General features: G+C 41.8%; 1 protein-coding gene across 2 annotated transcripts in view; it reads right to left on the reverse strand.

Moving 5' to 3' along the window:
• The window catches only part of LOC147224192 (SR-related and CTD-associated factor 4-like), a 31261-nt gene that overhangs the window by 2216 nt on the left and 4287 nt on the right, over positions 1-24758 (reverse strand). For both annotated transcript variants that reach the window (XM_086164836.1, XM_086164835.1), the window contains 6 exons: positions 24459-24640; positions 20027-20127; positions 19819-19932; positions 19559-19715; positions 19373-19467; positions 645-783 (listed from right to left, as the gene is read on the reverse strand). In XM_086164836.1, the coding sequence (XP_086020962.1) occupies positions 645-783; positions 19373-19467; positions 19559-19715; positions 19819-19932; positions 20027-20127; positions 24459-24640 (788 nt within the window). The remainder of the gene's footprint in view (positions 1-644; positions 784-19372; positions 19468-19558; positions 19716-19818; positions 19933-20026; positions 20128-24458; positions 24641-24758) is intronic.

The raw sequence follows: 24758 nt of genomic DNA on the forward strand, positions 1-24758 counted from the left end.
TTATGGAGTTCAAAATGTTTTGTTGCATGCAGAAATGCAATAAAAAAGTAATTTGTTTTTCTCTGCAGTTGTTCATTGCAACACATTTTGTTTACACATTCAAAGCGTTGATTGTCACACGCACAGCGTAGAAACGTGTTTCCCTGCACACTGAAATTTACTTTGCTGTCCGCAGTGCATTTGGATACATTGCATTTAGGAAAAAAAAAAAAAAAAAAAAAAAATATATATATATATATATATATAAAAATTTAAATTAATATTATTATTAAATATGATAGATAGATAGATAGATAGATAGATAGATAGATATTTAAAAATAAAATATGAATAAATATAATAAAAATAAATAATAATAATAATAATAATAATAATAATAATAATAATAAAAATATATGTATGAAACGTTAGATGCCATGTTAATTAAAATTAAAATTAAGTTAAATTATGTTAAAATTTCAATATTTGTTGTGTGGCTGCCGGTGTCTTCTTAACTGTGGGGAAATGGGTCCAAATGGCTCTTTTGAGTGGTCAAGGTTGCCGACCCCTGGCCTAGGGTTACTAAAATTTCAGGACAAAAGCAGCAACGAAACTCCTCTCTAAGGAGGCCGTGACCTTATGGACGAGGTTTTTTTTCGTCTTACCTGGAGCCCTGTTGGCGGGGTTCAGCTCTGCGGGCATGAAAGGAGCCGTTCCCGACGGCATGGATGTGGGCGACAGCATGATGGGGCCCGGAAAAGCGGGCGGACTTCCCATGGATACCGTCTGTTGGACGACCGGCACCTGCGAGACACAAAGAATCAGAATCAGAATCGGGAGGGAAAAGTCTTCCAAGCATCGAGCGATAGATCTGATCGCTTACCCCCCTTTTTTTTTTTTTTTTTTAAAAGGGACTCTGTAAAAGAAGAGGCCCGCGAATCAAACGCCTCGTAGGAAGCAGGAAGCTCGCGCCTTCACAGAGGAGGCTGATGCCACAACGCCGTCTCCAAATATTACCTCGACTTTTATTTGAGATAGAAGACGCCGAAAAACTGACACTGGATCAACGTGACCGGGGTAAGAAAGTCCAAGTAACCGGTTCACTGCCATTCATCCATTCACACTTTCATTTTCACCACTCCTTTCAGTCACGTGTAGTATAGAAACATGCAGAAATTCACCTTCTCATTCACACATTATAGAGATATTCAACCATTCACTTTGTCATTCTGACATCGAAACAATGTTTTTGGGTAAAAAAGTCCAACTGCTATCGTCAATACCTTCGACATTAATTCATTCTCAACACTGCAATACCAAAAATTCACCCTTCCATTCACACACATGTAAACATCCCTTCGATTACATCATATACACGTACAAAAATTCCCCTTCTCATTTACACATTATAGAAAGATGTATCACCACTCCCTTCAATCACGTTATATAGATATTCAGAAATTCACCCTCTCATTCACACATTGTATATGCATTCATCCATTCATTCATATCCCACAAAAACAACCATTCTAATGTCAAATAGAGATATGCAGAAATTCATCCTGTAATTTATACATGATATAAAGATGTATAACCACTCCTTTCAATCACATGTAATATAGAGACGTGCAGAAATTCACCTTCTCATTCACACATTATACAGAGCTATTCAACCATTCACTCGGTCAATCTGACACCGAAACAATGTTTTTGGGTAAGAGAGTCCAAGTAACTGCTATCGTCGATACCCTCGACATTAATTCATTCTCAACACTGCAATACCAAAAATTCACCCTTCCATTCACACACATCACGTTATATAGATATGCAGAAATTGACCCTGTCATTCACACATTGTATATGCATTCATCCATTCACTCATATCTCACAAAAACAACCATTCTCTTGTCATATAGGGATATGCAGAAATTCACCCTGTAATTTATACATGACATAAAGATGTATAAACACTCCTTTCAATCGCACGTCATATAGAGACAAACGGGTAAGAAAGTCCTTGTAACCGGTCCACTGCCATCGTCAATAATCGCAACGTAAATTCATTCATTCATTCTCAATACCGCTCGTCCTGCAGTCCGGGCGGTGGGAGGGCTGGAGGCGGGTCGAGGATCGCCCTGGACGAAGGCCACGTTTGGAGACATGCAAACATTCACTTGCTCATTCAGAGCATCTGGGAAATTCAGGGTCTCCGATGAACTCCCTGCACGTTTTTTGGACTCTGGGTGGAAACCAGAGAACCTGGAGGAAACCCAGGCAGAGAAGAACTTGGAGACTCCACACAGGAAGACTCTTTGTTGGAACTGAGTCGTGGACCTTCTTGCTGTGAGGTGGAAATGCTAACTACTGCACCCCTCCCAACCCAAAAACCAAAAATAAATTGAAAAATAGCAAAATACATAAATTAATAAATATCAATATAAGTCATCTTCAAGACATCCTAAATGTTAAATTCATGCATTGTGAACTCAAAAAAAAAGCTCCATGGTAGTTCACAGAGCATTCCTTTACTCCGGTGTCAGCCGATGTCAATAACTTGTTTTGTTTTGTTTTTTCAAAGTGGGGTTTGATCTCAATCTCGAACTAAAACCTTGGCGGCCAGAGATAACTGGAACATTACAAACGTTCAAGACGCAATTAAGTATGAAAAGCATGACAGCATCCACTCTGTGGTGAAGATCCGGTTTTTGAGGTTTGTTATTCAAGTTCCAACTGAGGAGGAAGTATTTGACACCTGAAAACCTTTTCAGGAAAACAGCCGCCTCGTCCGCACACGCCCTCTCCGGAAAAATCGACAAATCACCGCCGCAAACGCTTCTGGCTTGGACAAACCTTTTACCTTGGGTAAAAGAAAAACAACTTTTATTGTAAAGAATCTTTACCAGGCGGTGACAATTACATATGGAGTACATATGGTTTCAACTTATACAGTGCTTTCATCACTTTGCAGTTTGAAAGTGTTAAACGCTGGATTACATTTACCCATTCACACACACACACACACACACACACACACACACACACACACACACACACACACACACACACACACACACACACACACACACGGCGGCGGCGGAGCTGCCATGCATGTTGCGAACCAGAATATCAGGTGTGACTGGGTGTTTGCTGTCTGTTCCTAAGAGAAGAGCCGGGAATTGAACAGCGCACTTCCAATCACAGTAAAAACCACTGAAATACACCCGCCCCAATATATATATATATATATATATATATATATATATATATATATACATATATACACACACACACACACATACATACATATATACAGGACTGTCTCAGAAAATTAGAATATTGTGATAACGTTCTTTATCTTCTGTAATGCAATTCCAAAAACAAGAATGTCGTACATTCTGGATTCATTACAAATCAACTGAAATAATGCAAGCCTGTTATTATTTTAATATTGCTGATTATGGCTTACATCTTAAGAACACTCAAAAATCCTATCTCAAAATATTAGAATATCATGAAAAAGTAATTTTTGTTTTTTTAATTGCATTACAGAAGATAAAGAACTTTATCACAATATTCTAATTTTCTGAGACAGCCCTGTGTATATATATATATATATATGTATACGTATATATACATGTATGGATATGTATATATATGCATATACACACATATAGATACATATATACACGTATATATGTATATACATATATGTATATAAACATATATGTATATACACACACACACGCACATATACATGCATGCACACACACTATATGGCATAAAGTATTTTCTCACCCATCCAAATAATCAGAATTAGGTGTTGCAATCACTTCCAGGGCCACAAGTGTATAAAATCAAGCACCCTGGCATGCAGTGAAAGAATAGGTTGCTCTCAGAAGCTCAGTGAATCCCAGCGTGGAACTGTGACAGGATGCCACCTGTGCAACAAATCCAGTCTTCAAATTTCCTCACTCCTAAATATTCAACAGTCAACTGTAGTATAAGAACATGGAAGTGTTTGGGAATGACAGCAACTCAACAACGGAGGCGCATTTTGTGAAGAGGTCGCTAACTTTCAGCAGAGTCGGTCGCTACAGACCTCCAAACTTCAAGGTGGCCTTCAGATCAGCTCAAGAACGGTGCGCGGAGAGCTTCATAGGATGGGTTTCCATGGGCGAGCAGCTGCATCCAAGCCACGCAGCACCAAGTGCAATGCAAAGCTTCGGATAGAACGGTGGAAAGCACGTAGCCGCTACTGGACTCTAGAGCAGCGGAGACGTGTTCTCTGGAGTGACGAATCGCGCTTCTCCATCCGGCGATCTGATGGACGAGTCTGGACTGCATTGTGCCAAGTGTGAACTTCGAAGGGGGATTCTGGTGTGGCCTTGTTTTTAAAAATTGGGCTTGGCCCTTTAGTTCCAGTGAAAGGAACTCCGAAAGCTTCAGAAATACCGAGACATTTTGGACAATTCCAATGCTCCCAACTTTGTGGGAAGAGTTTGGAGCTTCCTTTTCCAACATGACTGTGCGCCAGTGCACAAAGCAAGGTCCATAAAGACATGGATGACAGAGTGTTGGATGAACTTGACCGGCTCCACCTCGACCTGATAGAACCCCTTTGGGATGAATTAGAGCCGAGACTGAGAGCCAGGCCTTCTCGTCCGACATCAACGTGGGACCTCACAAATGAAAAAAATTCCCATAAAAATCCCCCCCCAAAACACACTCCTGAACCTTGTGGACAGACTTCCTAGAAGGGATGAAGCTGTTACAGCTGCAAAGGGCGGGCCGACGTCATATTGATCCCAATGGATTAGGAATGGGACGTCACTTCATACGCGAGTCAAGACAAGTGAGCGAATTCTTTTGGCCATGTAGTGTGTGTGTGTATATATATGTGTGTGTGTGTGTGTATACAGACATGTATGACAAGAAATATGAAAATGTGCAGCACAGTTGTGATTACAAAGGAAAATCCTAAACTTGAGAGAACCTCCATTCATTACAATGATTTTTGAGTGTCTCTTCTGCGACGCTTGGGACTTATTGTTTCTGACAAAACATTGACTGCATTTGAACCGGGGATATAAATAACAAAAAATAAAATAATAAAAAATAAATAAAAACACCTGAAGGACTCTGCTGTCGCTACACTTCACACTCTGCACATTAAATGATCATTTCATTTGCTGGATGATGCTATTCTGAGCTCCGTAATTGTACATTTACCTGCACCGGTGCTGCTTCGCATCCAAATTTCACATTATCTTTAAATCCTAGATCTTTTCATAACGGGAAGAGAATTTTTGCATAAGAATTTTGCATTTTAGCATTTTGGAGGGGGTGCTGGATCCTATCCAGACATACGGCCATTCTGTTTCTCCTTCCCACGTCATAGATCAGGGGTCGGCAACCTTTAGCACTCAAAGAGCCATTTGGATCCATTTCCCCCACAGTAAAGAAAACACCGGAAGCCACACGAGCCTTTTGAAATTTAAAATGAATTAAAATGTCATATGATTTTTTTTTTTTGCCTTTATGCTATGTGTAAACAAAACATTTTTTAAAATGCATGCAGAGAAAACAAATGATTTCCGCATGCAACAAATCATTTTGAACCCCGAAAATAAAGGGGTTGAAGGTTACTTTGAAGCAAAATACTCAGTCTATTTTCCTCCTTTTTTAAAAGACAAAAAAAAAAAAAAAAAAGCCGTCCTCTTTCTGTGTGCTGTCATCCTTTTACAGGCGCTTGCAGTCAAAAAATATTTTAAACAACTTTTATTTAGATGTTACGAGATCGCCGTTGTCTTTAAATTTCAAATGACATTTTAAAAATGAATGTGCTAAAATAAAATACATATTAATATGCATTTTCAAAAGCCACAAGGAGCCGCATAAGAGGGGTTAAATAGCTGCGGGTTGCCGACCCGTCATAAATATACAACCGTTCCCATGACTCGGCAATTCAGGGCCTCCAATGTATCTCTTGCATGTTTTCTGTGGGAGGGAAGCAGGACGCCCCCTGTTGGAACTGGTTGCATCACGTTGTTATTTTGAAGAATATGAAGCCTTATGTATTCGGTTTATCAAGTTGTTTTCAGTTAATGGTGTAAAAAATAGCTCACATGGACTTGAATCAGTCACCAGAAATAGTGAAGGCGATGAAGCCAAGGTGAAATCCGATATACTGACGAGCTGTTGTCATTCCACAATCCTCAACAATGGGTTTGGAGAGAGAAGAAAAGCTAGCGTGTCTTACCAGGAACTTGCACGACCGCAACAGGGCGCGGTTCGTTTCCCTCCCCGATCCAATCGAAAATCTGTCCGATCGATCGATAACGCGAGCCCGATTTGCCGCGGGGTCGGTCCGGTCCATGAAAAGCTCCATGTAGGGGCGTCACGTGCACATCCACCTATAAAACCCCGGCCACCGCCAAGAAAAAGTCCGGCTTTGTGTCGGGTTTCCTCACAGACGTCCGACTTCTCCAAAAGCGAGCGTGTTTCACCCCTTCGACTGGCGCCGCCCTTATGATTACTCCCGTTAAAGTCCCGCCAAAAGAGAAAATAGGTGAACCAAGGCTACGATCATTGGAGTATTTTTGTCACGATACCGCAGTTATTTTCCAAGATAAAGAGCACGTTTTATGTGCCAATACCTGTCTTGGGAAAAAAAAAAGGGCGGGGAAACGTGAAGTACATTCAGAACAGCAGTGTTATGCCGGATAGAGCGCGATGATTGACAAAAAATACCATCAAATGTGAAGAATGAAAGGTCTTAGGCCAAACCAACGGTCCCCTCTCAGCGTGGAAGAGTTGCATTGTTGACATTCAGCTGACGGAGTTGTGAGGAATGGGCCCTCTCAGTGTATTTCCCCGTGACATCAGTCAGGAAACAACAGCGCTCTGACAAGGCGAGACACAGAACGCCTTCAGGGGGGTTTGAATGACACGGTGTCGGGTGGAGTGCCCCAACACACACACACACACACATACACACAATGAATGTTTGCTGGTATTGGAGCTACTCTGAAGGTAACAATTTAGCATGTAAGAGACTTTGAATTCATAAATTGCCCCCTACGAATAGCAGGGGGTGGGGGTGCTGCCTGTCAAGCACGCAGATTTTGAAAAATAAAAATAAATTCTAGACTGAAAATTGAAAAGGTGCATTCATTCATTCATTCACTCTCTGCACCACCTATCCTTTCAGGGGTTCATCCTGGACCAATCACAGGGCCACATATAGAGACATAGAACTTTTCACTCTCTCTAGACCAGTGTTTCCCAACCTTTTTTAAGCCATGGCACATATTTTACATTAGAAAAATCCCACGGCACACCACCAAATAAATATGTCAAAAACATTTTTTAACGAATTAGAATGAAACCGTAGTCTCAATTTACTTAGTGTGACATCTAATATATCTAATATCTGCAGATTCATCAAGTTGCAATGCAAACATCCCACTGATGTGCAACTTTTCCAGAACACTTTTTTTAAATGTCTGAAGACATGTCATCAATATGTCTGAAAATGGTATTATTTGACAGAATTCTGTCTATTTCTTTATCAACGCCAGAGCCGAGCATTTCTTCTACAATGATTTTGCCGGCAGTTAGTATTAATGTTTTGCTGCGATTGGATTTAGAGATGAGTTCAGCAACTTTGTAGCAAGCTTTCACTGCTTTCTCACTCATCTTGGTAGTTATCAACAACACTGCCTGTTTGTTTACGCAGATACAAGTACTTTTTATTTTAAAAATGTATCACGCAAAGCGTCACTAATCACTCTGATGTGCAGGTTAATTCACTTCCCGTTGCCATGGAATGGGCACGCTGCCCACATAAGACATAGGAAGACACATTATTTGCGTTGGATAAATAATTTTCGGACCAATCAGGTGAAAGTGGCCATTTTTCCAGGGCACACCTGAAGATCTCTCACGGCAAACTAATGTGCCGCGGCACAGTGGTTGGGAAACTCTGCTCTAGGGCAATTTAGGGTCTGGAATGAACTTCCTGCATATTTGTTACTGTGGGAGGTCATAGGAGGAAACCCATGCAGACACGGGGGAGATCATGCAGACTCCACACACACACACACACACACACACAGATCCCCTGCAGGAGTCGCGTTAACCGCCGTGTCACCCTGAAAATGTGTGTTCTAATACACAAAACTCACAAATCGGGCCTGGGGTAGATTTTACAGGACTGACACACTTCAGCTATGGACGTGCTAAGGAATAAATGACATTACAAAAGGGGTGTTACTGAACGGCCATCCCATTGCGCTGTCTGGTTCAGATTAATGTCGCTGTACCTCATGTTTATTTACAGGGATTTTTAATTTGTGTATACTGATGTTTATCTACTTCCTGTTTGGTAGTGGCATCAAAGTGGTTGGCGGATTTAGCACGGCAGTCCAATGTTAGCCCACGTTGTGTTTCCGATATTGTGTGATTTATGTAAATGAGGTGGGGAGAAATTGGAAAACACCTGGCCTCTGCAAGCCAACGCATTGAAAACACATGTGGAGCCCGACGCCCACCGGATACGCCGGTAAAAAATTAGCGTCAGTTCCATCGAGTCGTCACATGGAATCATGGAAGAAAATCTACTCGAAGTGAATTTACACGGATCCTTCGCCAAAGTTATCTTCCAATTTTTCAAAAGAAGATGAACCTGAACTTGGATTTTCTGCTTACTATCTGACCCGACTCAACTCGGGTCAGGTAGCCCGTTGGCTCGAATCTGATGGTGTTAGCGGGTTGATTTAACATCCTACTTCGAACTCGTGCTCTGCCAAGATGGCCGCCGACCGACGCCCCAGGATTGACCGAACAGCTCTGACGATGCTAACGTAACAATATTCATCCGTCACGAATTGCAAAACATAAAGCTATTCATTGATACTGGCATATTACAGAAGCAAAGGAAGCCCTTTCTGTGCAGCAGGGTGAAAACTCAGATTATATTTGCAATTAATATTCTACACTTTCCGATCGGCGTTTAGATACTCTGCCCGTATAGGCCGCGCGAAGGCGCTAGCTGCTTTGCCAAACACAGGTCTGCCGGTTGCTGAGTTCACGCTGCGTTGTTATCTTCGTCGGTAAGATGCGGCGGTGAGGAGTAAATAAACGGCCCAGTGTTTTGACGTTCTCGTCAGAACCGAACCGCCATTCGTAGAAAATTAGATTAGATTGATCACCGGCTGACGCAATGGTGACAGCCGTATCGGTGGATTGAAAGCAAATGTGTTAGCATCGATACGTTATAAACATCGACGAGTAAATAATGTCACTGTAGCATGTTACGATAAACACTTCCATTTCGCAAAGGCGAGTTTTCGTTTTTTTTTTTTTTTTTTAAAGTTCCTGGAATGTTGATGTCAGGCACGCCTTTCCTTTCATGACTCGCCAGCGGCTGATGAGTTACAGTTCATGGCTGGTCGACATTAACAACACATCATTGCAAAAAAAATTAAAAAAAATGACCTGACTTTATGATCAGATGAGGGCTAAGAACAGCAAGGCCGCAAACATACTTATAATGTAAAGGGTTAATGGTGGACAGGCGACCCAAAATGGTTCTTGTATTTTAACTTCAATAGGTTTTAGGTCAAATTTCGCTCGCTACACTTGAGAGAATGTTGTAAACATGCTCACCTGAGGTGCGTATGCTAGCATAAATGTGATGGTCACATTTTGGCAACACAACTCCTTCTTTAGAATTGAACAAAAAAAAAACAAACAAAAAAAAAAACACAATGCAGCACAGCTCATCAGAACGCTGCTGCATTTTTTCATATTTGAGTTGTTACACGCCGACAGACCAAATGCTCCTTAAAGTGCTAATATTAGCACGTTGCTCACGCATTGAAGTCAAAGTTACAATAATACTATTAAACAGCTTACCTTAATTGAAACTGTTAAATGAAACTAACCTTGAATACATTTCCCAAGAGCAAGTGAAAGTCTTGCTATAAAAAACATTATCTTGACAAAATACTATGATGGGATGTTTCTCGTTATTTCATTTAATTATAATTAGTTCAATAACCAACATTTACTTTCAGTAAATGTGAGCATGTTCCTTTACAGTGTGTGTGGCAAAAATAAAAAAACACATTAATATTACTATTGCAAATTGCCATTAGGGGGCGCTTTGCTTGTTTTTTTTTTTTTTTGTTTTTTTTAAACCCAATTCTACACATAGTAGCTTTATGAATGCAGCTCTTGCTTCAAAGTGCAGGCGCACAGCAGTATTCTTGTACCTTGTAAATATTAATTTCCACAGAGGCCTTAAATTAAACCTGAACGTAATTAGTATTTGGTGGCTCCATGAATGTACAACTGGACCACTTGTGATGTTTTGTTGATTCGGGGAGAAAAGGATTTGGTTGATTGAGGCTCGGTGGAGCGAACATGGCATCGGTAAAACCTTTCATGCCATTTAAGAAACAATGCTAAAATGAAAGATTAAAAAAAAAAAAAAAAAAAAAAAAAACAATGGGCTATAAATCCATCAGTTTTGATTTTGCCAGTAATCTGAGGTAGTAACAGAGGGGTCTGTTCTTACCCTGGTGTGTCATTGCGCTCCAAAATACTGGAGATCTGCCGCTCCGTCTCTCCACCGAGATAATTCCACGGAGGAAACCTCCCGGGCCGGGCAGCTGGGCATCTTGTCTTTGACCAACATCCCCTGACGGTTCAACTCAAGTGATTTCAATCCGTTGTTTGTACCAGGTTTCACACAGAGGGGCAGCAAACTGGCCTCGCAATATGACATTGGGTGAAAAGAACAATATGATTGTCTATTTCGGCTAACACGCCTTTCCGGTAAGAGTCCAATTGTGAGAAGATTCGGCGGGGGAGGAGGAGGAATATTTCTGTGACACTCACCTTCGTCAGGCCCGTCTCAGTCCCCCCCCCGCCCCATCGGCACACAATAAATCACTCAAAAAAGAAAAGGGGCAACTTCCCAAGCTGTAGTCATTACATTACATTACATTACATTTGGCAGACGCTTTTATCCAAAGCGACTTACAATAGAGGACATAGGGACTGCAAATAACACTTGCAAATACCCATAACCCATGAACATTAATTGTCGGTTGGGGGGGGGGGGGGCAAAGGGTTAATGCCTGTCATGTTAAAATATATTTAAAAGAATTTAAGAGAAACAAAGGCTTCTAATGAAAGACAGCTAGCAGTACGTCATCTCGTAGCATCTGTGGGTTTCACTGCGTGGCGCAACCATGTTTGGCAATCTGCAAAGACTACGGGCGGTTAGAAACCTACAGTATGCTACATTTTGGTATTACGGTAAATTTTTAACATTTAGAGGCCACTTAACTGCATTCCTAATCCCGTCCTAAATGGCCTAAGTCGTAACGTACCTTTTTGGCTTTTAATAAAATAAACGTGAGATCAGGGCTTTGCAAGAGTTGCCACTTTGAGAGATAAATCTGGCGATGTTTACGGTTCCGGGCTTCATTACCTCTCCGTTACCTCCACTCTGTTTGCCACAAACCCTCCGCTCTCCAAGCGGTAATTCTCTTCAGGAGAGGTGCTTGGTGCGGAGATTCCTTCTCCTGGTTAAATTATCCTGGTCAACAACAACAACAAAAAAAAATCACCTGGGCTAACGGGTCTGATCTGGCTGGTCTCCGGGTCTACGGACTTGAGTGTTTCTTAAGTGTTTTCTCTCCCCCGCCAATTTACCACACTGCCATCCACGTGTTAGAAAGCGTCTGATCTGGAGAGCCGGCTTAAAAAAATGATCATTCGCACATCGCTAATGGCTATTTTATTGTCTTTCGCATCATATAAAAAGGGCCTCTCGATCCTAAACATGTACCAAAGTCGTGAAGCTAAAGACGAGCTAAAGCAGCCGCTACGACTTTGACGCCTGTTACCGGGTAAGATTCACATGAGGCATCTCGGGATCTTTTTTCCCCCCCTGAAAGAATAAGGGGCATTTCAAATGTCAAGCGGTGATCGTATTGTTTGCCGCTTGGTGATAGATGTGGGGAGAATGGCAGATTGTGTCATTTATTTATTTAATGTTATAAACCACCCATGAAATGCAGAGCTAAACTTTAAACATCGCGGACAGGGGCGTGACACCAGAGTAGACGACATCGTGTCCCAGACAACAGCTGGTTCGCTTGACCTTGGATGGGGGGAGTGAACAACAATTCTGCAGAATTAGACTGGCAGGATAAAAAAAAAAAAAAAAAAGAAGAAAGATGACAATACAAACCTAGATCTGTGAAGGGATTCAGGAGTAAAGCTCCAGAGAGAAAAAGCAAAAAATACATATAAAAGGAAAAGGTTATAGGAACAGATACAAGCTGCTCTGTTTGAGTGTTCTAGCAGTAGCGGGGACTTAAAAGGGATTAAAAAGTGAAGTACAGTCTCGGTCCGCCCTGCCGACACAGAAAACAGGCAAGGTCAAATTATTTTCAAGTGTCTTTTGTCACGGAGCCACGAGGCTTGTCAAATGTCCATTTTTTTGGTTGTTGCTGGTGATAATGATAGCTGACGGCTAAGTCACGTCCTGCCTTTTTGAGCTCCCCCCCAACACACACCATACGAACGGACGTCGAGGAACAATAACGGGGATTTCCACTATTGAACAAACGTGATGAAATCGGCCGTTTTTCCGTGGAGTTTACTGCACCGTGCCGCTTCGACACAGATCGGCGGCTTCCGCAAAGGAGCGGCCAGATGCCGGCTGGGAGTAGGATGACAAAGGCCGTACGTGTCAGCGTACACATTAGCAATGTTGCTGCAGCTAAAAGAAAATGCATAAAAGCAGGTCGGTATTTCAATCAGCTAATAACCCCTAGCCATATAAAAAGGATGCTGTTGTTAATTATCATTTTAAGAGCGCTACAGCGAACAAATTATGCTTTTAGGCCGTTAGGGTATTATCAATTACACCAACGGTCTGATTCATTTGATTTAGATTTAGGGGATGTCAAGTGGTTTCGCCAAAAATATAGCAATACGACACAAATATAAACAAAGCAATTACTTGACACAAATTACACGGGTGACGTCATAGAGGTAGCATTAGTTAATCAACAAATGAAACCGAAAAGGATTTTACGTTGGTGTTCTGTGTATCAAAGGTGGAGACGAACACGTCGTAAAGCATCCTGGATGTGAAAGTAAATAAAGGTCTGCTTTACCAGAGCAGAGACCAGAGAGAGACAAACATTGTCTTGGGAGGAGGAGAGCCTGGGCGGGGAAGAACACCTCTGAACCACACAATTCATGAGATTGCAATGGGTTTCTTTTAAAAGCAACATATAGTAGAGGACAGTGCAGGTCTGAAGGTATGAAAAGCCTGTAGACAGTAGTGTTTCTTTTTGCTGTAAAACCAGTGAGATTTACATAGAAACTTGGAATTATCATGGATGTGGCTACGTGGGAGTGAACGTGAGGAGAGTTCTGTACAGATAAATGGAAAACTAAACAGAAATGACCTAAAGTCCGAAATTTAAGATTTAGGGAGGAATACTACAGACTTTGTCCCGTCACGGATTTTTCACAAACATCAGGATGTGAGGATTACTGAACAGGCTGAATGCACAGATAAACGTATTAATATTTAGCTTGTTTGCTAACGGCGGTGGGCTGTAAAGGAGATAATAAGCAACTGCTAAATCAGTTGTGTTTCTTGTGTGCAGAAGTAGTTTGAGGCTATATATTAAAATGTGGATAAAACATAGGGTATAGGGTTGTCTTGGTGTTTTACCGCTAGTATACCAAAAAAACATTTTGAATCTTTCGCAATGGAAGCAGTTGAAAACACTCCTCTGCAGGTTTCCCTGTTTTTGGGTAAAACCAGAAGATGAGGAGATGGTCGGATTTTGTCAACTAGCTATTCAGTGTTGGGCTTCCTCTGGACTCTTGTGTTGGTTAATTGGTAACTTGTCAGTCCCTGTAACTGCATGTTAACCGTTGTGTTTTTTGTTTTTTTTTAGGTAGGCCTGGGATTGGCTGGCAAGCTGAGATTGTGGACCGATTCATATCCAAAGTCTGATTGGCAGGGATTGGGTGCAGCGCTCTGTGAGATGGGAGACCATAGCAAATAGATGGAGTTTATGTGGCAAAAACTAAGAAAATAAGGATTTTAGAAAGCTTTGTGACATCGGGATCATTCTCCTGAAATGTATAATGGTTGGCAGAGGCTTTGTGTTCAGAGGAAAGAAAAACCCATGATTGTCGTTTGTAGCTCGGAGCTTCCGACAGGCCATTGGATCCATTTAGCTCACCACCATCTTTATGTGTCAGACGTGACTTGAAAAAGTCTCAAACTAAGTGTGGTCCTGTCCCGTTTCCAACGACATTCGGCTGGTTCGGTGCAACGTTCTGATCGTGCGTCAGCTGCTAGCGTGCCGCTGGCTTACCTTGTTTTCCAGGTTTCGGCACATTCCCTCCCAATCAGGGTCTTCAAGTGCCACTGGCAGTCAACAGTGTCAAACTCTCCAACAAGACATGAGGGGCTCAGTCGAGCAGTGCACTGCAGATCACGGTTTTATTGGAGGGTTTTCCCCAGACGCGTGCTGGCTCAGCTTGACTCGATCTGACTCATCCATCCGTGATCGCAGGATTTGGATCTCCATTACGGCAGCGTTACCTGCTTGAAAGTGTGTCTAAACCAATGAAGCGCTTCTATCTCTAAAAATTTAAGATCAGTAAGCTGATTCGAGGCTACGGATTGGGGTAAATGGGAGCACTGCAACACCATGGGTGAAAGCGTGTCAATCTATAATCTCATCTCTGTGTTCTGATTTCAAGGTTTGTATAGGGGTAAAATCTTGAAAGTGATGAACAGAGATTTGGGACAATGCGTGTAGCAGCAGACACTCGATCGGGATACGAAGGCCGATGGCAGGTGTTTCCCGACCCACATGGAGGAGGATCAGTTGAACTTTGGTCTGACTCCAGAAAGCGGTCCATCTTGGGCGTGAACGAGAAAAACAGCCCGTTGGAACCGCAAGCCGACAAAGCCCGGGACTAGTTAGAATTTGTGAGTTCGAGATACCAGCAGATGAACGGTATGTGTCAAAAAAAAAAAAAAAAAAAAAAACAACAAGACTTTTGATAATAGGATGGATTACAAATCAGACCATATATAAAAACACAGCCGTGCTGGTTTTGGTTAGTGAATCAATAACTGCTATTCTGTTCTCACATTTCATTATTTTACTCGGTTTGTTCTTCCTAAAAAGTCCGCTATAACTTGTATTGTTATTGCAATGTTTCTCACACACTACTACCAAAATTGTGATCTTCTTAGAGATGACAAGTTATTCGCTCAACAGAAGGTATTTCTCAAAACATTTGTGAGATTACAAAACGCAAACATCCCTCTATACATACCACAGAATTATGTTTTTAAATTCCAGTTTTATTTGAACGCTGCTCTGTACAAGGTCGCCACGGATTATTTGCAAATAGAAGGGGAAACGAGTAAATAAACATTGGCGTATTAAATGCACATCAGCAGAGGAGCTTATCTGTAAAAGCGTATGCTCTTTCCTTTCCGAGAGACAAGAGAACATACTTGCAGGGAAACATTGGCATGGCAGCTGCAAGCGGACGCGCCCTCTGTAAACTAAATACCAAGATACTAATTGAAGACAGAAACGATACAAAATCTCATTTCAGAAAATAGTTTAATGCAACGACCCCAAGACTATCACACGTCACATCTGATGAAAACCACACACGCGTGTTGAGGTTTTTCCAAAACATCGAGTGACTGAGTCCATTGGACCCTTAGCAACTGGTTGGACGGCAGGTCAAGTCCACAGCGGAGTCAATACCGGCGGCTTTGCTCAGACTTCCCTCCCCCCAAAAACGGAGGGCCTTGAGGGAACTTTTTAGGAATACACTTGTTTACTTGGCCAGTGCAAAAACATATCTGGCATAATAGGAATGATTCCTGTGTACATTGAAGCAAAGATAAGTATGCTTCTTCTACAGCAGTATGGAACTACAATGTCCCATTCTAAAGACGGTTAAAGCCTTGAAGTTCGTAACCAAATAGGGGGTGAAATAATGTGCTCATAGACGGTCATATTAGTAAGAATCCACTATGCTGTGCAATTTCTGCTGTACTTCGGTGGGTGCTCCGATCATTCTTGTCAGGCAAATCATTTCTATACAATGAAAGTACTAGGTACGAACCATAATATGCCCATTCTCCCCAAACGGCCGACCAATAAACAGTGACCTACTGAGACAGCTCACCCATCAGAAACACCAATAAGCCCGTCGGTAATATTCTTGGATAAAGTCGTTGGTATATTCAAAAATTCCATAACACATGACTTCATTTATAAACACAGGGAATGGATTTTTTTTTGTAGTTTGTTTGCAGCCTGTGATACACAGGTGCACATGGTAGATCGGCATTCCTCCAAAACAGCTGGACTGATGAATGGTTTAGGAAAAAAAAAAAAAAAAAAGTTGGCCAACGGTTTCTTAATTTACAAGTGAAACACAGATGCACAGGAACCTTTTGACACTCACTGCTGCTTGTTCTGACTAAAGCCAACAAGAATCACACTTAATAGCAGCTCCTGCTCTATTCTGCTTACATCCAGGGGTTTATGAAATGTCCACTTACCAATTGTAACACCAATGAAATCCTGACAGTCATGTGCTCCTTACAGCATCATTATTTCAAAATTACAAGGAACCGGCAAATATTTTCTTATTCCCTAGAATACGAAATCATCGGCAACAGCACTGGAGTAATCACAATGGATAATGACACTCCATTCATTCAAAACACTTCAAATACAAGCTGATCTAGAAACAGTAACAAACACGATGTGGGACTCTTCATTAAGCAAATCAAAAAATGGCTGTTCAACCAGTATTCCTTCGGTACCATTCATATAAAGGCTATCGACAACACCAAGTCCTCAACACTTGATTGGATGTACGCCGTTTGTAGATTGTACAAATATTCTTCGGCATATGTGTACATACTTACAGCTACCCCTATTATACTAATCAGTTTGTGCCCATTGTTAAGTGTGCTAACTTACATCATTATTCCAGGGGTGTCGAACTCATTTTGGTCTGGGGGCCACATACGGCCTAATTTGATGTCAAGGGGGTAAAATCATAGTATAATTGCCTCGAAGTAACACAAAGTCCAAATTTTTCCTTTCTTTCAGTGTAAAGGGGAACAGGTAGATGATAGAAATATTCGTATGTAATGAACTGTTCCTTTAAAAAAAATGCATGGCAAACAACCTGAGACTCATGAAGAAAAGTAAGTGCAATTTCAACAACACTATGCCTCCGTTCTGTCTTCTCAGTTCTCTGTGCATTTTGTTGTATTTGTGTATTTTTCATCATGGCGAGTCTCACAGTAGCACCGAAACTTGCCGCATCCACACCAAGCATACTTCTTATTAACTTCAACCAACAAATCAGAAGTGGTGCATTTTTCTTGGAAAACCCTAAACTCCATGTCCACTTTGCTCTCTCTGGACAATGCCATCTTGCTGATGAGGGTGTCATGGCCAAGGGAAAAGCAGGTACATTTCTAACAATAAGATAAAATGCTATTTACAGACCCGGAAGCCACACTGCTTTAAGGTCTGAGTTTTGCACCAAAATATTGTGCCCCTAGCAGACATTATCAGAACTGCATTTTGATTTTTTAAAAAGTAGTTCATGATTTTTTATAAATTTTTTTTCAAATTGTAGATTTATTCCACGGGCTGGATTGGACGCCCTGGCGGGCCGGTACCAGCACGCGGGCCGTACGTTTGACTCCCCTGGTCTATTCCATTCTGAAGATCTTGCGAGCAGAACTGTCCAGGTGGACACTTCAAGATATCCAAATGTTAACCAGACTAGGAACTATATGACAGCATCAGCTATCGGTTTAAAAGTAATTTGTTTTGTGACATGGTTACCTTATATGAGCATCAAAAGGACTCTTCTGTTAAGATGCTTTCAATGTCTACAGACAACTAAAAATTCCGGTGTTCACACTGTTCCGATGAATATGTAAGGGAGTTGCGCTACAGAGGCATGACTTGTGAATCCGGCTGCTTCAGAGTCTAATTAGTCCTTCCGCCATTCGACACCAATATTGACTGACCACCTGCTTTGCTCTCTGAACATTTTTTTTTTTTCCCACTCCGGCTTTGACGGAACAGCATAATGCTCTCAACTTGTGTGGGCAGTTTAATTGGGGCTCTCCAGGTGAATAGCTTTTGTAAATCCTTTAGCACTTCTTGCTGGATTAACGTATGAATCATTCAAAGCAAATTCACTGGATTTTCACCGAATTAAATAGCGCAGTCAGTTTCCATTGTGGGCTACAACTCTGCGTTCCTCCCAGGAGGACTCAGTGGGTGACCCCTACAGAGCTATAAAAGTTCAGCAGATAATTTAAATTAAAACCCCTTTGAGTGCTTTTTCTAACTATATTTTATATACAACTGTGAGGGGAAAAAAGCTTTTTCTCTTATGTCTCACCATCACTTATTCAACTTGGTTGAGTTAGAAAGTTGCAACCTTTGTATGACAAACACAACATTTTACTTACTGTTGGAAATCGTCACTGTCAGGCCTTGTGTACGTGTGAGCTGGGTTCGAGATGCCCGTGTGACTAATATTTCTCCGGCGTATTATATGAGAATAATTTCATACATGTTCCTTTACGTAGGTGACCTCCTACAATTAGCATGAGGAGATTCACTTTGCGCTGCGGAGCTGCACGCAGTACATTGGTTTGCAACCACTAAAAACAGACCCATTTACAAATAAGAACACAAAATATTAAAATCAAAATGAGGAAAAAAAAATAAATGCGAACGTGTGATGATACAAAAGGTCCGAGAGAGTCACTGTCAGCAGAGAACAAAAAAAAAAAAAAAAACATTCCTATGGCGTTTAGTGTACGTAGGTTTTATTACAATGTCAGGAATGTGAGTTCATCCACCTAATGGAAATTCTACTTTTGTTAGGTGTTCTGCGGGTAGTTTCGGACTGGCCTTGAGCGAGTGCGTGAGATTGTGTGGTGTCGAACGAGGCACAGCCGCTTTCACTTTACTGTCTCCGTGGCGGAGACTCGGCCGGATGGTGACCCTTCAGCGCAAGCTTACTCACGGTATTTCGAAAAAGCTGCCATTTGAGGTTTATCCTTTGAAATGTAACGCTAACTCAAATCATGCCACGACAAAAAGATGAGAAAGTCGTTCAGATAAGCTCCACTACTCATGTGCAGCAACACTTTATTTGCCTCGACAACCTCCATTAGGTTGTCAAGTATACCCACGACACCAACAGCTCTTGCAATATCAGAGAGGACAGTGTTTAAAGACTGTTTCAGCATTACCTGCACTTGACCAGTGATGGTTCCATCTGCTGGCACACTCTCCAACCCTCCATTTACGGCTGGCTTCTTGTTAAGGTCCAAAACATTTGTCCACTCTGAGGGAACATGAATTGACATCATGAGAAATCCACAACCAATACCCAGCGGTAGGAGAAGTCACGATTTAAAGAGCAGATCACTCTTTACCTGGATTTAGTGTCTCCACATCCAGCATACCACCTTCCCGATAGCTTTCCAGCTCCTCCGCTTTTACTTTGGACCAGGGTATGTAGGTGACGCCTCGCTCCACGTCCCAGAACTTTTTATGTGCCGCTTTTATACCTTTGTTCAAAGCCCAAGCAATCTAAGCAAGAACAACATTAGTAGTGATTGAGTTATTCATGAAAAAAAAAAAAGAGAGAGAGATAAATAAAATGTAAAAACCACTCTGTTTTGAGGTCATGTACCTTCACAGGTTTCTGATTAACCTTGTATAACCCCCTACTGAGTTTGTTCAAGGCTGTGTAGGCATCTTGTCTGTGAACCATAACAATGTAGGCACAACCCCTTGGAGGTATCATCTGCGCACAGAATGCAAAAGGTGGCCGTAAAATACAAGGAACCATCGCTTTGGAACACGGCGCCCGATGAGCGGCCGGCATTGGCCATACTTACGTTGATCGACTCAATCTGGCCAAACTCTTCCAAAAGTGACATTACGTCAGACTGCTGGGTTTTCTTGTCCAGCTGACCGACCCAGAGTGTGGTGCTGCAAACTAGAAGCAGAAGCACATTAGATCACAGCGGACACTTGTGATCTGTCTGAAACGTGACTCGACACGGGAATGGGGTAAATACTTTGTTCAACTATCCAATTTTTGATTAATTGTATTCTGAAGTTGTAAAGTGGTTTTCTTAAACCTCATAATTTGCATTAAAATGACACGGAACGCTGATACTAGGCAACGTTCATCTCTGCTGCTCAAACTGTTTAATACCAATTTTTACTTGCATCGATACTATTGGAATAGTTAGTATAACTAGTATAAGCGAGAGAAACTTCAAGTGACACATCGAGAGACAGGGCAGCTGACTCAACGGCATTCAATGAAAACCAATATTACTTTTGACATAGCTCACGTGCAAAAAAGAAAATTTGCATTTCGTCAATCAAATAGTACCCAGTGAGGGCCAGTCCACGATACCGCGAAGGTTAAAGGAAAACTAAGGCGGAGCAAGAGGGACGACTCAAATTTGACACAAGTAAGCAATGTGTTGAGCATCAGTTGTAAACCCCTGAATATTAGTAAAATGAGAGGGTTATTTAGTGGCACGGCAGACTTTTCAACATCAAAATGTCGACAGTGCCATTAAGAGCTATAAAATCTGTTGAAACTTTTATTTGCTGTTCCTTGTAATGTAATGATGGCGAGTACGATTTGTGCCATCAGTGGCTATTGAGACACCTTAGCAAACACCAATGCACTTTAGAGATGGACTCAAACAGCAGACGGGATGATAGGGGGTCACTGGAGGACTTGAAACAGGGATCTATATTTATCAATACTTTTAAGAGCTCAATCAATTTGGTGGACAGATGTATAGCAACTGGAGGCAAACCAAGGTTTGCAGGTTATCAGCCCACCTGTATCTGGACCCGACGCCAGATGCCTGCACGGGACGGCAGGTGATAAATAGAAATCGGAGAGCGCGAAACAAAACCCATGGATGGGAAAGCAGTGGAACTGGGAGGTCACCAAAGAGACAATGATGGGGAACATTAACCAGGACTACAGGGCTGGAAAGTACGGACATCTTGGTCCTTTTTCAAAGATACCAGACTCCTTAAAACAAGTCAGTTTTTCCTGTTTCATAAACATTAAACATGTTCAAATGGTTCCTTACACATCCCATCCACTGACAAGTGCCACTGTACCTGTCAATGATAATGATGTCATGGCTGAGAGGTGTACTAGCCAACACACTACAGCTGGGCATTAAAACAAACTCAATACAAAGGAAGCAAGACACCTCTTTGGAGCAGGTTAGGGCTCCACTAAACATTTCTCTTTCCCACTAAACACCAACATTTCATTTCCACACAGGACTGCAGCGACAGATAAATTATGATTTGTTAAAATACAATCGGCTGATTATTCCCTTTAATTATTGACGTCAAACCAGGGCTCCAAACTCCCATTCATCAACCAATAAGGCTATACAGGTATAATTCTATTTCCATAAAAACAAGCGATTCACTGGGAACTTGACGAAGAGGAGAGGACAGGAACAACAAGCTCGTTGGCTAGCGAGACTACGAGTTGCTAAACACACAACATGCCTTCCCAAACAATGACAAGGTGTTTCTTCTACAAGACAGAGCATCTACAGACTGACTGCACTGTTCATGTGGCTAAATCATACCAGATGATGCACCTGAGATACCAGGCTTCGGTCAATCGTGGTCAACCGAACATCTGAGTCCGATAAAGAATATTGCATGCATCGGGCCTTCCGGGAAAATAAAAGAAATAAAACAAAACCCATAAATTCTGTTCAGGAGACTTGGATCACAAGTTTGATCTACCAAAGGAATTCTGTGTCTTGTTGGATGTTTAACATCTCAAGTGGCTCTTTGTCATATGGAGTTAATTTTGCCCGACAACACATTGGTTTGGAAAAGATGTGAAGATCTAGAAGAAGGTCAAGATGTTAGTGTAAAGTAAACTTACGTCTTTAATTGTTTGTGGAATACAGACACACAGTTAACCAGTTTGGAGATTTCAAAGGCTGAAAAGTAACTCTACAAAAGTGTTACAAATACAGGGATTTAGTTCCATTCCCAAAATGAATCAAACCTTTAGCACTTGACTCCTGTCTGTGGTTTCAAACACATGAAAATCACCAAGCATTTCTTTTAATACTTTACAAGGACTTTAGTTACGCCAACTTATGTCACCACTCGTTCGGGGAGCTTTCAGTCTGTAGTTTGGACCTCAGTAACTGAAAAACATGCATGAAGCTGAAACCAGGTGACTGACTCAGCAATTGACGAATAGTTGTTGTTTTTTATCAGTTTTTTTATCAGTACACTGCACCTTTTTTGTTTGTTTTGCTTGCTATCCAACTGTAGTGCAAGGCTCTGCCCAAACAATTTAAGATTGGATTTAAACAGATGGATCAAATGCAGACTCCCTGTCTCCCTGAGCCAGCCTCGGGGGGTCCCAAGCCCGGATAAATGCAGGATTGCAACAGGAAGGGCATCCAGTGTAAAAGTTTTGCCAAAACCAAACATGCGAATCAAACCTAATAATCATATTATATCAGGTCGGTCGAGGTCCAGGTTAACAACGACCGCCATTGGTACCGATGACCTACAGGGTACCAATGGAAACTGGGCTACTCTAGGTCAAAGAAGGAGAGGATATGAAGGTAGTTGGGTGTGAGAGAGGATGATACAGAGAATAGGGTTAGGAGGAGAAGGTTGATTCGCTGTGACGACCCCTAAAGGGAAAACCCAAAAGGACAAGAAGATTTAAACAGATGGATTTACTATAATACAATGTAAGTCTGCTCTGCAATCTCATATTGACGATTTTACCGAAGCGAATTTGTAAAGAGGGTTGGGGTGAAATACTGCTTACTGTAATGGCACAACATCAACACCTGGAGTTGGACACAACTGCATAAATAGTGATCGTATTCAAACAAGATCAGGAGGGCAAACGGCAAAGTCCTGTTTCCCCCTCGGGCAGCAGAAGCTGCGTTAAAAAGGCTGGGACACCTCAGCTTGCAGTGTAGCCAAAGAGCAAGCGAGAAGAAAGGATCCCCAAAACAACAACAAATGGGAACGTTTTAGAGCAACTCCCTGACCGAAAAGGATGCGGTGAAGAACCGCAAATTACAAATACTGCAGGACGTACGCAATAATTGTGGGGAAGGTACAGCGCAACCTTTCATCTCTCGGGAGGTTAATTAATGTCGTCTTGTCTTGAGAGCTGCCTGTCAACTCTTAGTTGCGGGGTTGAAACTACAACATTCCCACAGCACTGCGTGATTTCATCGAAGAACATGACAGAAGCCATCACACGTCATGTGCAAATAGTTGTACAAGTCCACAAGACCTCTTTAGATCACAATCTGCTGGTCTGGATGCATTCAAGCACTCCTAGTCAATTGATCCCTGACTGGTTCCAAAATGATGGATAAATATATTTTCAGGACAATTCCTATTCTGTAACTAACTAAATCTAAACATGGTGAGTTGGTGGGGGGGATCTTCAGTTAGATTCGGGTTTCCTTTCAATTTACTAAGGATGGTCTGACAAGTTCCTGGAGTTCACAGCAGTGGCTGGAGCAATACTAGAGCAGCCGCCCATTACTACTCAGGAACTATCAAAGAGCCTGAGGCTACCCTAACCAAAGGGTACAAATTATAAAGAAGCAAAGTTAAAATTGGACCGCCATGGCTGATTAAGTGCCAGTCACCAGGGCAGGGGTAGTGGTTGTTATGATTATATTAGGTGTACAACTAATGATTCTACCAGAGCTGCGCTCATCAGGGGGGACTTTTAAATGTAAATCAATCAGTGGATTCAAAGTTGTAACCATTGAAAAAGCGGAATTTCAGAGGGAGAAAAATCCTGCCACTATTTATTCAGAAAAACAAGCTGGACGACTTGTACACTTGTGCTTGACTCCATAAACTGCTTTAACCAGTCCAATCTGCCCTGATGCGATTGTCTGTCAGAATCATGGCCATTTAATCTGAATTCGATATTCTCCCCCACTTTGAAGCACCAGCATCATGTAACAATACACAAGCTGAGGAAACTGAAGATTATCCACATTTGCACGCTGAAATTTTAACTTACCTACGAAGGTTAAAGTTTGCAGTGCGACTGAGAATATCTTCAGATGTTTTTTTTTTTTCTCCCAGAGGGGAATTTTATACTGTGCTTAATACTGTGTGTGTTGGCTATTACAGCATCACAGAACCAATATTAGAACAACCTTTTCATGGTTGTTAGCATAGAAGCGAGCACACATGTATCATTGTGTGGTAGCTGCTATCTGCGGATGTACCGCGCTTGGAGTGAGCACGTACCACTGAGTGTCTGGCTCTTGATACTGGGAAGGCCCTTCTGCCTGCGCTCCCGGTCTCGCTCCCTGTCACTTCTGTCCTGAGATCGCGATCGCCAATGGCGATCTCTTGAGCGCGAGTCAGAGCGTCTACGTCGCGATCTTCTCGAACGGGACGCCGAGCGTGACCTCCTTCTCCTTGGAGACCTTTAAGCCAGGAAAAAATTAAGGATTAGTAGAAATTATTTACATTGAATAATATCACTCCTGAAGGGATGAACTGCAATTTATCATCCAAAGGGTGAAGTGCAATGTATCTAACAGA

This window comes from Fistularia commersonii, chromosome 18, assembly GCF_037954325.1.
Source record: "Fistularia commersonii isolate RoL2024-O1a breed Wild chromosome 18, RoL_Fcom_v1.0, whole genome shotgun sequence".
In the NCBI taxonomy this organism is placed as follows: domain Eukaryota; kingdom Metazoa; phylum Chordata; class Actinopteri; order Syngnathiformes; family Fistulariidae; genus Fistularia; species Fistularia commersonii.